The sequence below is a fragment of the Oratosquilla oratoria genome, chromosome 3 (assembly GCF_046742065.1).
Source record: "Oratosquilla oratoria isolate Oo_2021 chromosome 3, ASM4674206v1, whole genome shotgun sequence".
Taxonomy (NCBI): Eukaryota; Metazoa; Arthropoda; class Malacostraca; order Stomatopoda; family Squillidae; genus Oratosquilla; species Oratosquilla oratoria.
Window position 1 is genome coordinate 79,939,281 of NC_134779.1, and position 15,378 is coordinate 79,954,658.

General features: G+C 36.7%; 1 protein-coding gene across 1 annotated transcript in view; it reads right to left on the bottom strand.

Moving 5' to 3' along the window:
* Positions 1–1,210: 1,210 nt before the first annotated feature.
* Positions 1,211–15,378, bottom strand: part of LOC143024084 (uncharacterized) — a 444,302-nt gene continuing 430,134 nt past the window's right edge. The window contains exon 6 of the mRNA XM_076182859.1: positions 1,211–4,166. Coding sequence (XP_076038974.1) covers positions 3,817–4,166 — 350 coding nt within the window. The 3' untranslated portion in view covers positions 1,211–3,816. The remainder of the gene's footprint in view (positions 4,167–15,378) is intronic.

Consider the following 15,378-nt stretch of genomic DNA (forward strand, 5'->3'; position numbering starts at 1 on the left):
GGCCAAAACGTCCTACCCTGCAGAGTTCTGGCCAAAACGTCAGGGGCCGAAATGTCTGTGGCCGAAACATCCTACATTCGATGCACTCCCCTCCTGCATCCTCACTAATGATGTTGAACTTCTGGGCTGGGTTGTTCAAAACAAATTTTTGCATTATTTTGGCGTTAAATCTACCTTGACATTAAACATCATGGTAACACAGAACGTTACCATGACATTTAACAAGATAAACTAACGCCAGAATTAGTTTTTTGAACAACCCAACCCTAGACTCCATGTTATATGTTATCAGTGTTAGGCAACTTTTTTTTATTAAAAGAATTTAAAAAAAATTACTTATATATCAGTGTTAGGCAACTTTTTTTTATTAAAAGAATTTAAAAAAAATTACTTATATATCATTTCAAGTAACAATATTTTTTGCACAACTGTGTGAAAACAAAATGAAATTTATGAAACAAATTATCTAAATTGAAATTATACAGTGCATCAAGCCAGGTCACCAAGCCTTCAAGCTTAAAATGTTATTTTTGCTGGGCCGAAATCACCGGTGATTTCGGCCCAGAAAAACCCTGGGCCAAAATCATCGGGCTGAAATCAACTTGGGCCGAAATCACCCAAAACCGTTGCTGATAGCTACAAGTGTCTTGAATGATTTAGTCAGACATAAATGAAATGTGTTTAAAAAAATCACTTAGTATTTTGGAGCAGCTATGAAAAAAGGGTAAAGTGTATCAGCCTAATACAGATAAAAAATATAGCAAGATAAAATAGGTATTTATAGTTACTTGCTTTAAAAAGATGTATGCTAAGTTTATCCAATATTGAAATATTCCACTATGACAGGCCTAGACTACCAGTATTGCTCAAAGGCTGGGTTGCATTATATATGAAATCAGGCCTCTAGCCAGGACTTGAAATTTGGGGGCTTTACTCTTTTATGTTTTCCCTCTACACACATTTCTATCAGAAAGTCTTGCATAAACATGAAGCAGACTAATTTTCATTATACAAAGTATGATATATATTGATGACTTTTATCATTAATATTTATCATATTATTCATCAAGGTATTATTATCATTATCATGATCATCTTTAGAATTTTGTCTGGAGGTGCTTGTGATCTTTTTTTTTTTTTTTTTTGTAGGGGGGAGGACTAAGCTCCCCTAGCTCATGTGGCTACAGCCCTGCATGAGATGTCAGAAAAAATATATATATTAACCTCCAAAGAATCATGAGAAGCACTATACAAGAAGCAGAATTATACATGATGATATCCTTTAGGAGGAACAGAAGAATGAATATAGATGTTAAGCAGAAGAAAATGATGCACACTAGATAGGAAGTGAAAGTAACTAGAATGGAAAACATAAAAAGAGAAATGACAAGAAAGCAAAGTAGAAGGTGATGGATTAGAGAAGAATAAAATATGATGCAGAGGAATTGACATTTTCAACACTCATACTTCATAGGTTTTATTCAGGCTGATGTTTGAAAATTTTACTCAGCAAAATACCACACTTCAGGGATTCTCAATTCATAAAGACCACATTTCAGTGTGGAATCCTCTCCTTACCTAAAATCATCTGATATTATCAACAACAAAATCTATAAGGAATTCCATTATGATGAAGGATAAGTGCTACATTAGCTACAATATAAAAGATGAAATAAAAAAGAATACATTAGGACAGAAAAATGAGTGAAGTGAGGGAGAGAAAGAAGATTGAAGAGCAGAGGAAAAAATTAAGAGAAACAGGACTAAGGAGTGTTAATGAATTCATGAGTGAGAAAAAAAAGGGATGGTAACAGGCAGAGGCTGAGTGAAGGCATTCTGAATCTAAATCATGATTGAAATTAGGGCAATGCACATGAAAATAAAGCAACAGAAAGAAAGAGGTAAAACATGCTGGAAGAAAGGGACCAACAAAGGCTTAAAAAAAAAAAAAAAGAGGTATCATATATCACTTTTAGGCAGTGTAGAGAGACCCTAGGAGTAGATGACTTCAAAGGCAACTTAAAAATGAAAGTCACAAAAGATGTGCTCACAATGAAGATGCAGAACACAATACCCTTATATTAATGCACTTGTTCATCAAACACCTTTCACAAGCAACATCATCAAGTACCCTCACATCAACCAAATACTTAACCAAGCATAAATAAAAAATGAGTCAACATCCTTTGCAACACACGACTGTAGAACAGGTTTCAAATCATCATATCTGCTGCACTGTACCCTGAGATTCTAAATCACATCCTATTGAACCAAATCATATCATACAGTGCCAACCTCTCACATTCCTCTTCACAGTGATTCCCAGCTGAGTTCCCAGCAATAGGTACATACTCCCTGAATGATGGGGCTATCATATTGTTCTTATTGCATAATGTGGAAAAAAGTATTACACTGTTGAATAAGAATCTGAAATGTAAATGAGACAGAAACTGGGTTATGAAATAAACAATAAATGAGGTACAAGGTTTGTACAGTAGTTTGAGCATTCTTGGTATAAAGTATCCTCCATTAATGGTGATGAAAAAGATGTGTACTTTCTATGTAATAATAATCACTTTAATTCTTGTCAGTGTACTTGCTGTCTAAACTGTGAAATAGTTATAACAATCCTGAAAGCCGAATGGGAGGTCCATGGGACGTCATCTTGAACACTTACAGGTCTCATAATGCCTCCTAGTGCTTCCTCCTTTATTACTGTGAGGAGCAGGACCTGACAGACATGGCCTGAGGGTAAGGGAAAGACCTGAATATACTCACAGTACTGTCAACACTACTATTGCCACAAACACTGACCACATAATAATATTTGGACAGCTGGATGTCTGACTTGGCAAGTAGTGGTAAGGGTTTATAAGATAAGGACACGACCTGAAAATGGTCCCCATGTCCCAGACTCCACTCTAACATCTGTACGTAGAGGGGGTTGGGGTTGGGGGTGTTGGGATTGGGTGTGTGTGTGCATGGGAAAGGTGTGGCCATGAGGCAGCACACTGGTTGCCACGACGACGAAGAGTGCCTGGCACCCCAAATGTCTAAGTGCCTGAGGAGGGTGCCAGGCCAGGGAAGAAGGGAAGCAGCAGAGAAAGTTGCCAACACCTGAGGGTCAACGGTGTGGGCAACCGGGCAGAGCTCCTCTGTCTCCTTCACACTGTCTTGGATTTGATTAATAATAATAGTATAAAACTGAGGTAGAGCGTTGATTGATACAATCTGATAAACCTGCTAGTGAAATGAGGATAACAGGATTTATGAATGAGGCAGTGCCCTGTGTGGCACGGCATGTCCTGGAGGATAAGTTGCATTGTATGGAGACATGGCTAACCCGAATGGCACAAAAAATAGGACCCCTGAATATCTTGACATGAGGTACATACGTATGTGGTTCGATGTGAAGCGAGTCGGCTAATATGCATTTTCCAAACAGTCTGCTCAGTCCTCAACTTCCGTGTATCACAGTAGGGGAAGTCTGAGGACAAAGGCAGAGGGGAAAATGCAGTTGAGAGACCCATTTACCCTGCAGCATGAGAATTAATGTTGCGTCACCCTCCAGCTTGCTAGCAAGGTACTGTGTCATCTGTCAATCAAAGCTCATCATCACTTTTTTTCTTGTGAGGCTAAACAATGGCTACAGGGTGACTACACATCAAAAGGACACCAGAACGAGGTTCCCTCTAAACAATCAGGTGGTGGTGGTATGATATGAGGTGGAAAGGAAGTGGTCCATACCAGAAAAATTTACTACACATAATTGTCAAACCTCGATTCTGTCCAGAGGCATGAGTCAAAGCAATATCATCATATGATACTTCCCCCTGAGAAAATACTATGACCTCCTCTCACACTCCCACCTCCTATACCTCCAAACCCTCCACTTCCACCACTACCTCTACCACCACCATCATTCTCCCCACCTCCACCACTGGCAGCAAGACTGCTACTTGCTCCACCCCCTGCCTTTGTGCCTGGGTGGTAGGAGTTGATGTGGGTCCAAAGAGAGTACTTATTGCGGAAGACCTTGCGACAGTAGGGACAAAGTGCCTCTTCCTGCGCTGAGTGTCGAATCTTGAGGTGCTTCTTCAGGTTGGCTCGGTTACTGATCAGTTTGTGACACACTGGGCAAGGCCTCGCTTCGTACGGGTTGTCCTCTGCCAAGAAAAAGGGGCAAAAATCAATAAATAAAATAACAGGAATAAATCAGGACAAAATTAACAGGAAATTATTTTAAAAAATGCCATGGAGATGTACATAAACAATGAGAACTGAAGAAGAAAATCAATATTAAAGCTTACCTGATGATATTCATATATTATCTGACTAAAACTTAAAATGAACATAAAGAGAAAAGAGAGAGGCATTAAGAGAACTGAATGCTTTACATGACCTTCCAGCACTATAACAGCACCAGCACAGAATAGGCCTTGCTACAGAAACAACTTCATCAGATGACTATTACACAATGGATATAGAACACCTAATCTTACAGTGCCCCACCATAGACATATCAAGACAATACAATATTTCCTCCTTGAGTGACTTGAGGCACACCTGGTAGCTGTTGCTAATTACCTGAGAGTTGTGAGTCTCACGCAAGAGAGACTTGGGGGTAATGGATTGACTGAATAAATAAGACATTTGACAGACCCTAGACACATCCTCTTTGAAATTCTCTTCCATTCCCTTCACATGTTTACATTATCTAAGCATGGCTCTATTCATCTTTTCCACACTCACCATATTCCTATATTTTTCTCTATAATTCAATTTAAAACATTAATTTCTTAGACAAGCAATCTTCATTACTTTCACTTTATTTCAATCTGCTATCCTAAGTGTCTAAATCTCACTCTCAACATCAGCACTGGCTCCACTATGCTCTCCACCATCAACACATTCCTCTTATCAGTATCTTGCTTCCTCTTCAGACTTTTTTAACTGCTCCTGCTATTCTTCTTGTATTAACAACTAGAACATCATTTCCTACTTTATCTCCCCATCTGTTGCCACATCCACCAGGTTCTGAATATTGCCACCTCATCCACCCTCTTTCTTACATACAATAACATAAGCTTTCTCTCACAATGGAGACAACCATGACAAATCATACACCCACATCATAATCAATGGTGTACTATATAATTAAAATACTATAGAATTTCTATTCATTCATTTACCTGTTTTATTTATTTACTTCTTGTGTACCAATAGCTCTTAGCCTCTCATATCAGGAGTGGCTAAATAACAAAAGTATTCCTGTATACTACAAACAGGTAAATTAAGTAAACAAGTACATCATGAGTAAATAAACATATACTTCAGCAAACATGCCATCAAACAACTTTCTCTATACAACCAAAGTTAATGTGATAATAATTATCTGTTTCCACAACCTCGCTGAGGGACCCAACCTGAGGTTTCAGAGAGGAGGGTAAATATCTCACTTGTCCTATTTATAATCTGTATCTCCACTTTTTTGTACTAATTTTTCTGTACTCCTTGATAATCTGAATATATCACGAAAGCACTCGGACTCCGTGTGTTTTTCCTCTTCCTTGTGGACTGTATATTTGTGATTTACGTGTGACTTGTGAAACTTGTGCATATATATATATATATATATATATATATATATAATATATATATATATATATATAATATACACACACACACACACACACACACTTCAACGAACGGACGGCTTAGAGGACGTTCTGAAGAAAAAGTGAAATTTCGTGGATCCCGAAGCAAAGGAAGTACCTATTGTATTTACAGGGTGGGGGGAAATTGCTCGTGGTGTAGGGGAAAGTGAGGAAAAAGGAGAAGGGGAGGGATTATTGAGGGAAATGGAAGGAAATGAGGAAGGAGAGGAATTGGCCCAGGCAGGCAGACGCCATGTAAACAAAAGAGGTCCCGACCAATTTAGTGACGACGAAATGTCTAACAAAAATGTAAAGATTAGAAACATAGATAAGAACAATTCAATGGAAGGTGAGGATAACAATTTACAAGGATTTAAAGAGGGGGAGGCGGATACCAACCTCCCCCGACTAGCAAAACTGGAGGAAAGGCTTGAACAAATGACTGAACATTGGGAGGTTAGGTTCGGTAAAATGTCAAAACTTGCAGAAAAGTTTGAAAGATTGGAAGAATTAGAGAAGGCAAACAAAAACTTAACTGATGAAATAGAAGAACTAAAAAGACATTTAAGAGAAGTAAAAGAGGAGAATAAAGAATTAAAAAGGAACAATAAAGACAATAAAGAAACAATAGCAAAAGAAGCACAGGGTTGGAGAAAGATACAGGAAAATAGTAAAGTTGCATTTACTGATATAATTAAACAGCAAATGAAAGAACAAACTGAAGACTCAGTTATCAAAGTGATGAGACAGAAGGAAAATATTGTAAGAGACTTAGCAGATAAAAAGAAATGTATAATTATATTAGGAATGGAAGAGAAACATAACCCAGATAGAACCTCAAGAATCAAAGAGGAAAATTAAAAAGTAAGCAGTTTACTACAATTAGTTCAGGAAGATGAACCAGAAATAATTAAACAAATCGAAGAGAAGTTCAGACTCGGAAAGTATTATACAGATAAGACCAGACCAATTAAGATTAAATTCAGGTCACAAACGACGGCAGAGAATATCTTATCCAAAACAGGGAAACTAGCAACAAGTGAACAATATAAAAAGGTATGGATAAAAAGGGAAATGAATAAAGAAGAGAGGAAGAAAAAAGAAAAGACTTGAAGCTAAGGAAAAAAACGAGAACAGAACAGAGTCAGAAAAAGAGAGATTCTATTGGAGAGTAGTGAATATGAAAGTAAGGAAATTCGACACACAAGAGAAAAACAAAAGGGAAACAGAGAACACAATGGAAGTGGCAGAAAACTAAAAGTGTCTTACACAAATATAGATGGATTAATAACAGGACTGAATGAGCTGAATGATTATTTGAAGGAAAAAGAACCGGACATAATGGGAATTGTAGAGACAAAATTAAAAGGTCCACTACCACCCAACAGTGTAGGACATGATGCATATAATTATTGGATTAGAAACAGAGAGACAAAGCAAGGGGGTGGAATTATGTTCCTGACTAAGAAGGATATAAATGTGAGGTGTGTCACATATGGAAAGAATACAGTAGAGATGATTATGATAGATGTGGAAGACAGAGATAAGAAGAGCAGAAAGTTTGTGATAAATTATGTGCCTCCAAAAACAGCCTCGTGGGAAGAGAGTGAACATAAAAGTATGTTAGAGGACACAAAGATAACATTGAATAAGATAATGGAAGATGGAGGAAGAATAGTTATGATGGGTGACTATAATTGCAAAGAAATCTGCTGGGAAGAGATGACAGTAAAGGGTGGAGACGGCTCATGGGGAAACGCTCTACTTGAGATGATTACTGACAATACAATGACACAGTGGATACAGGAGAACACTAGGTATAGAAATGAGGAAGAACCATCGAGACTAGACCTAATAATTACATCTGAACCTAGAATAGTGGACAAGATTGAATATAAAACACCAATAAGTAAAAGTGACCACATATTGATTGAACTGGAACTAAATGAAGAAAAATACATGAAAAGAAATGAACAATATAGAAAAGGAAGAATGATGTATGAAAAAACAAACTTTGATCAAATAAGAGAATTCTTTCAAAAAGAAAACTGGGAAGAAATATACAAAGAAGAAACAACGGTGGAAGAGAAATGGAATATTTTGACAAAAATTTACAAAAAAGGAGTGGAAAAGTATGTCCCAAGACAAAAACAAGAAAAAGAATATGTAAAATGCTGGTACAATAGAAGTTGTAGGGAGTTAAAAGACAAAAGAGACAAAGCTTGGACCAGATGGAAAAAAGACAGAAGGCCTGAAAAATGGAAAATATATACTTGTTATAGAAATGAATATGTACAAGCATGCAGAGAGGAAAAGAGAAAATATGAAAAAGATGTCATAGAAAAGTGTAAAGATCAACCAAAACTATTCTACAGATTTGTAAACAACAAATTGAAAAACAAACAAGACTTGGAGAAATTAAGACAAGGAGGAGTTGAATACACAGAGGAAATTGAAATGGCGGAAATTATGAACAAACATTTTAAATCTGTGTTTACAAAGGAGAACATACAACCTGAAGAGATCGAATGGAAAGAGAAAGTCCCTCCCATGAAAGAAATAGAAGTAACAAAGAATTAAATATTGAAACACTTGAGTAATCTTGATGTCAGAAAATCGCATGGACCAGATGAAATAGCAAACTGGATTTTGAAAGAATGCAGGAATGAACTGGCAGACAAAATACATAGCATAATAAACAGTTCCTTGAAAGAAGGAAAAGTTCCAGAAGATTGGAAAAAAGCAAATATAGTACCCATATATAAAGGAGGAAATAAAGAAGACCCTAACAACTATAGACCAGTCTCCCTAACAAGTACAATAGCAAGAATTTGTGAAAGAATTGTCAAAAGTAGATGGGTAAAATATTTAGAAAAAAAACAACGTGTTAAATCCAAGGCAATTTGGATTCAGACAAGGACGATTATGCATCACCAATTTAATATGTTTCTATTCAAGGCTAATAGATATAATACAAGAAAGAGATGGATGGGCTGATTGTGCATTTCTAGACCTAAAAAAAGCTTTTGACAAAGTACCACATAAAAAGTTGCTTAAGAAATTAGAAACTGAAGGAGGAATACAGGGCAAACTGCTTAATTGGATGGAAGATTTTTTGCAAGAAAGGAAAATGAGAGTAGTGATAAGAGACAAACACTCAAAATGGGATGAAGTAATAAGCGGTGTTCCGCAAGGAACAGTTCTGGCCCCAATAATGTTTGCTATATATATTAATGATATGGATGAAGGAATTGAAAGCTATATGAGCTTCTTTGCAGATGATGCAAAACTATTGAAAAGAGTGAGTACGGAAGAAGATTGTGAATCACTACAGAGTGATCTAAATAAAGTGCAGAAATGGAGTAGGAAGTGGGAGATGGAGTTCAATACAAAAAAGTGTAGTATAATGGAATTTGGAAAAAGCAAAAACAGAATAACAGGATCATATAAATTGGGAGAAGAAGGAATAAAAAAAGTAGAAAATGAGAAGGACCTGGGAGTCATTGTTATGAATAATATGTCACCTGAGAAACATATAAATAAGATTTTTGGAGAAACTTATAATTTAATAAGAACAATCAAAGTGGCATTTACATACCTGGATGAAGAAATGGTGAAGAAAATTCTAATCACCCTGATAAGACCAAGATTGGAATATGCAGCAACGATATGGTCACCAAGTACAAAAAAATGTATAAAAAAACTTGAAAGAATACAAAGAGAAATTACAAAATTGGCACCAACACTCTCAAAACTATCATATGAAGAGAGACTGGCAAAACTTGAACTACAGACACTAGAGCAAAGAAGAGAGAGAGGAGATTTGATAGCTATTTACAGAATCATGAAAGGCATAGAAATTACTGATAGAGAGAATCTGATAAAATGGGATGATAGAAATACAAGAGGACACGGAAAGAAAATAAAAAAAGACAGCTACAGAAGAGATCTGAAAAAGAACAGCTTTCCTCACAGAGTAATAGACAGTTGGAACAAGTTAGATGAGAAAGTGGTGTGTGCAAAAACAATACATGAATTTAAAAATAGTTTAGATAAAATGAGATATGAAGACGGGACACCACGAGCATAGCTCCCCTTCCTGTAAAATACAACTAGGTAAATACAACTAGGGTAAATACACACACACACACACACACTGGGAAAAAATTTCAAATGAAGAAACAAAGATGGAGGAGAAATTGAACTTATTACAAGAAAAATACCAGGAGGGAACAGATAAATATGTACCAAAGAAGAAACAAAAAAGGGTTTACACAAAGTGTTGGTATAACAAAAAGTGTAGCAAGGCTAAAGACAGAAGAGACAAAGCCTGGAAAAGATGGAAAAAGACAAAAAAATTACTAAATGGCAAACATACATCAAACTAAGAAATGAATATGTAGATATACACAGGGAGGAAAAAAGAAACTATGAAAAAGATATAACAGATAAATGCAAAGACCAATCTAAACTATTTTACAGATATGTAAATGATAAACTAAAAGACAAACATAAAATAGTGAAACCACGTGAAGGAAATAAAGAATATATAGATGATGTAGAAATGGCTGAAGTTATGGTCAGGCATTTTAAGTCTGTGCTTACAATTGAAAGCTCACAAATTTGGGATGAAGGACAGCAATGAAGATCCCTTGAAATGAAAGAAATAATGGTGACACAGAAAGAAATAAGGGATCAAATAAAAAAAACTTTGATGTCAGAAAGTCACATAGGCTGGATGGAATTGCAAATTGGATAGAGTGTATAGATGAACTAATAGGCAAAATACACAAGATAATTGACTTCTCACTCAAAGACGGAAAAGTACCACAAGATTGGAAAAAAACAAATATTGTACCAGTATACAAAGGAGACAAAGAAAATTCAACAAACTATAAACAAATATCCCTAAAAAGCACAGTAGCAAAAATATGTGAAAAAGTTATTAGGAATAAATGGATTAAACACTTGGAAGAGAACAAAATACTAAATCCTAAACAATTTGGTTTTAGAAGTGGAAGATCATGTACTACAAACTTAATATGCTTTCACTCAAGATTGATAGAAATAATACAAGAGACACATGGGCAGATTGTGCTTTCTTGGACTTACAAAAACAAAAGGCTTTTGACAAAGTACCACACAAAAAACTACTAAGAAAAATTGAAATAAGAGGTGGAATACAAGGGAAGTTATTGGAATGGATGAAAGATTTCTTGAACAGAAGAAAAGTAAGGGTGGTACTTAGAGACAAGAACTCAAATTGGGAAGATATAAGTGGAGTCCCACAAGGCTCTGTATTGGGTCCAATAATGTTTGCTATTTATATAAATGATATGGACGGCATGGAATGTTATATGAACTTCTTTGCAGATGATGCAAAACTAATAAAGTAAGTAATGAGGAAGACTGCAAACCTTTTCAAGAAGACCTGGACAAAGTCTGGAAATGGAGTCAGAAGTGTGAAGTGAACTTCAACATTAAGAAATGTAGCATAATGGAATTTGGAAAAAGCAAAAATAGAATATTGGGTCAATATAAAATTGGTACAAAGGAAGTTAAAAAAGTCAACTCGGAAAGGGACCTAGGAGTAACTATCTCTAATGACATGACACCAGACAAACATGTCAACAAATTAGTCGGAGAAACTTTTAACTTATTAAGATCAATGAAAGTAGCCTTTGACTACATGGATGAAGAAATGGTAAAGAAAATATTAGTTACACTGATAAGACCAAAATTGGAATACGCTGCGACACTATGGACACCTAGTTCTAAAAAAACATAAAGAAACTAGAAAGAATTCAAAGAGCAATGACAAAGATGGCACCAACACTCTCTAATTTGACATATGAACAAAGATTGGATAAACTAAATCTACCAACCCTGGAACAAAGAAGAGAAAGAGGTGATTTGCTAACCATCTACAGAATTATGAAAGGGATGGAAATTCTTGATAGAGATGACTTACTAAAGTGGGACAGAAGAAAAACAAAAGGACATGAGAAGAAACTTAAGAAGGACAGTTACAGAAGAGATCTGAAAAAGAATAGCTTCCCACACAGAGTGATAGATATCTGGAACAAACTGAATGAGGAAACAGTGAGTGCTAAAACTATACAATATTTTAAGAACAAACTGGATGTGGAAAGATACAAAAGCGGGTCACTACAACTAGGTAAATACATATACAAACACACACTTGTTATAGAAATGAATATGTACAAGCGTGCAGAGAGGAAAAGAGAAAATATGAAAAAGATGTCATAGAAAAGTGTAAAGATCAACCAAAACTATTCTACAGATTTGTAAACAACAAACTGAAAAACAAACAAGATTTGGAGAAATTAAGACAAGGAGGAATTGAATACACAGAGGAAATTGAAATGGCGGAAATTATGAACAAACATTTTAAATCTGTGTTTACAAGGGAGAACATACAACCTGAAGAGATCAAATGGAAAGAGAAAGTCCCCCCTATGAAAGAAATAGAAGTAACAAAGAATGAAATATTGAAACACTTGAGTAATCTTGATGTCAGAAAATTGCATGGACCAGATGAAATGGCAAACTGGATTTTGAAAGAATGCAGGAATGAACTGGCAGATATAATACATAGCATAATAATCAGTTCATTGAAAGAAGGTAAAGTTCCAGAAGATTGGAAAAAAGCAAATATAGTACCTATATATAAAGGGGGAAATAAAGAAGACCCTAACAACTATAGGCCAGTCTCTCTAACAAGTACAATAGCAAGAATTTGTGAAAGAATTGTAAAAAATAGATGGGTAAAATATTTAGAAAAAAACAATGTGCTAAATCCAAGACAATTTGGATTCAGACAAGGACGATCATGCGTCACCAATTTAATATGTTTCTATTCAAGGCTAATAGATATAATACAAGAAAGAGATGGATGGGCTGATTGCGCATTTCTAGACCTAAAAAAAGCTTTTGATAAAGTACCACATAAAAAGTTGCTTAAGAAATTAGAAACTGAAGGAGGAATACAGGGCAAACTACTAAATTGGATGGAAGACTTTTTGCAAGAAAGAAAAATGAGAGTAGTGATAAGAGACCAACACTCAAAATGGGATGAAGTAATAAGCGGTGTTCCACAAGGAACGGTTCTGGCCCCAATAATGTTTGCTATATATATTAATGATAAGGAGGAAGGAATTGAAAGCTATATGAGCTTCTTTGCAGATGATGCAAAACTATTGAAAAAAGTGAACACGGAAGAAGATTGTGAATCACTACAGAGAGATCTAAACAAAGTACAGGAATGGAGTAGGAAGTGGGAAATGGAGTTCAATACAAAGAAGTGTAGTATAATGGAATTTGGAAAAAGTAAAAACAGAATAACAGGATCATATAAATTGGGAGAAGAAAGAATAAAAAAAGTAGAAAATGAAAAGGACCTGGGAGTCATTGTTATGAATAATATGTCACCTGAGAAACATATAAATAAGATTTTTGGAGAAACCTATAATTTAATAAGAACAATCAAAGTTGCATTTACATATCTGGATGAAGAAATGGTGAAGAAAATTCTAATCACCCTGATAAGACCAAGATTGGAATATGCAGCAACGATATGGTCACCAAGTACAAAAAAATGTATAAAAAAACTTGAAAGAATACAAAGAGCAATTACAAAATTGGCACCTACACTCACAAAACTATCATATGAAGAGACTAGCAAAACTTGAACTACAGACACTAGAGCAAAGAAGAGAGAGAGGAGATTTGATAACTATTTACAGAATCATGAAAGGCATAGAAATTACTGATAGAGAGAATCTGATAAAATGGGATGACAGAAATACAAGAGGACATGGAAAGAAAATCAAAAAGGATAGCTATAGAAGAGACCTGAAAAAGAACAGCTTTCCTCACAGAGTAATAGACAGTTGGAACATGTTAGATGAGAAAGTGGTGTGTGCAAAAACAATACATGAATTCAAAAATAGTTTAGATAAAATGAGATATGAAAACGGGACACCACGAGCATAGCTCCCCTTCCCGTAAAATACAACTAGGTAAATACACACAACAGTCAAAGTGACAGCGAAGATTGGAACTTCAGAAAAAAATAAAATTTTTGTGGATCTCAATGACGAGGGAGTACCTGTGTTGTATTAGTAGGGATGGGGAAAGCTTGTGGTGTATTGGGAAGGTGAAGAAAAAGGGGAAGGGGAGGGATTACTGAGGAAAATGGAAGGAAATGAGTAAGGGGAAGAACGGGCCCCAGAAATCAGAGGGAATGTCAATAAGAGATGCACTGATGACAGAGGTGAAGTCAAAGAGATACAGTGCTCGACAAAAGTTCGCGGCGCCTCAGCGAATCTAAACAAAAATGCACAAAAATGTAATTAATCATTATATTTATTGGATTTTTACTCACCTAATACTTGGTTGGGAGTCCTTTGCACTTTAACACAGCCTCAAGACGACGTGGAAGTGAAGCAGCTAGGTTGTGGAGGGTTGTAGGCTCCAAATTATCCCAGATTTCCTGAATGGCTGCCTCGAGCTTGGGTATAGAGCTGACGTCTTTGCCTTGTAACCTCTTCTTTATAATGTGCCACAAATTTTCAATTGGGTTCAAATCAGGGCTATTACCTGGCCAGTCCTTTATAAATTTCACTTCACAGTCATTGAGCCAAGTAGTGATGGATTTAGCATTGTGGCAGGGGGCACCGTCCTGCTGAAAAACTGTGGCACCTGTTTTTTCAAATGATTCAGGTAAATTTTCACACAGAAGCTCCAAGTACACGTTTTGGTTCACTTTTAAGTTCTTGGGTAACACTACTAATGACCCCAAGCCCTTGCCGCTGAAACAGCCCCACACCATTAAAGTATCAGGGAATTTGACAGTACCCTTGACGTACCGAGGGTCAAGCGGGTCACTTCCATGTCGCCGGTACACCTTTGCACCACGGTTACAGGTGACACTGAAGGTGGCCTCGTCAGACCACAAAACGTCAAGCCAGTCGTCCTCAGTCCAGTGAGAGTATTTCTTGGCAAATTCAATCCTTCTGGCTTTCTGCTTCTTTGTGACAAGTGGCTTAGCAACAGGCTGGTGACTCACGTACCCAAGCTCATGCACCCTTCGTGACACTGTCCTCACAGACACCTCACCAAACACCCCAGGGTTCTGTTCCTTCACTACCCTTGCTGTCTTACGAGGAGATGCCTCTAGAATTCGTTTTATGATGGTATCTGCCCTTGTAGAAGTCTTTCTAGGGCGTCCTGAGCGTGGTTTGTGAGCAGGCAAAATGTCATCTGGCAAATCTCTTGCACGTGCACACCACTTCCTCACTGTAGACTTTGCACAGCTTAACTGTTCACTTATTTCCTTCGTTTTCTTGCCTGATTCACGTAGAGCAATGATCTGGGCTATTAACTGCTTGCTTCTATAAGCTGCATCGGCCATGGTAAGGTCACAGGCAATGGTAAGGTCACAGGATTGGAGCTACCAAAAAAAAAAATGTACCGCAGACACTCTCTCACAATGACAGCCACGTGGCAACTGAGTGGTGTTGTCTGGCAGCGGCGTATAGTTTGAGGGTTTGTTTACACTGTTTACACTCTAGAGGCATCTCCTCGTAAGACAGCAAGGGTAGTGAAGGAACAGAACCCTGGGGTGTTTGGTGAGGTGTCTGTGAGGACAGTGTCACGAAGGGTGCATGAGCTTGGGTACGTGAGTCACCAGCCTGTT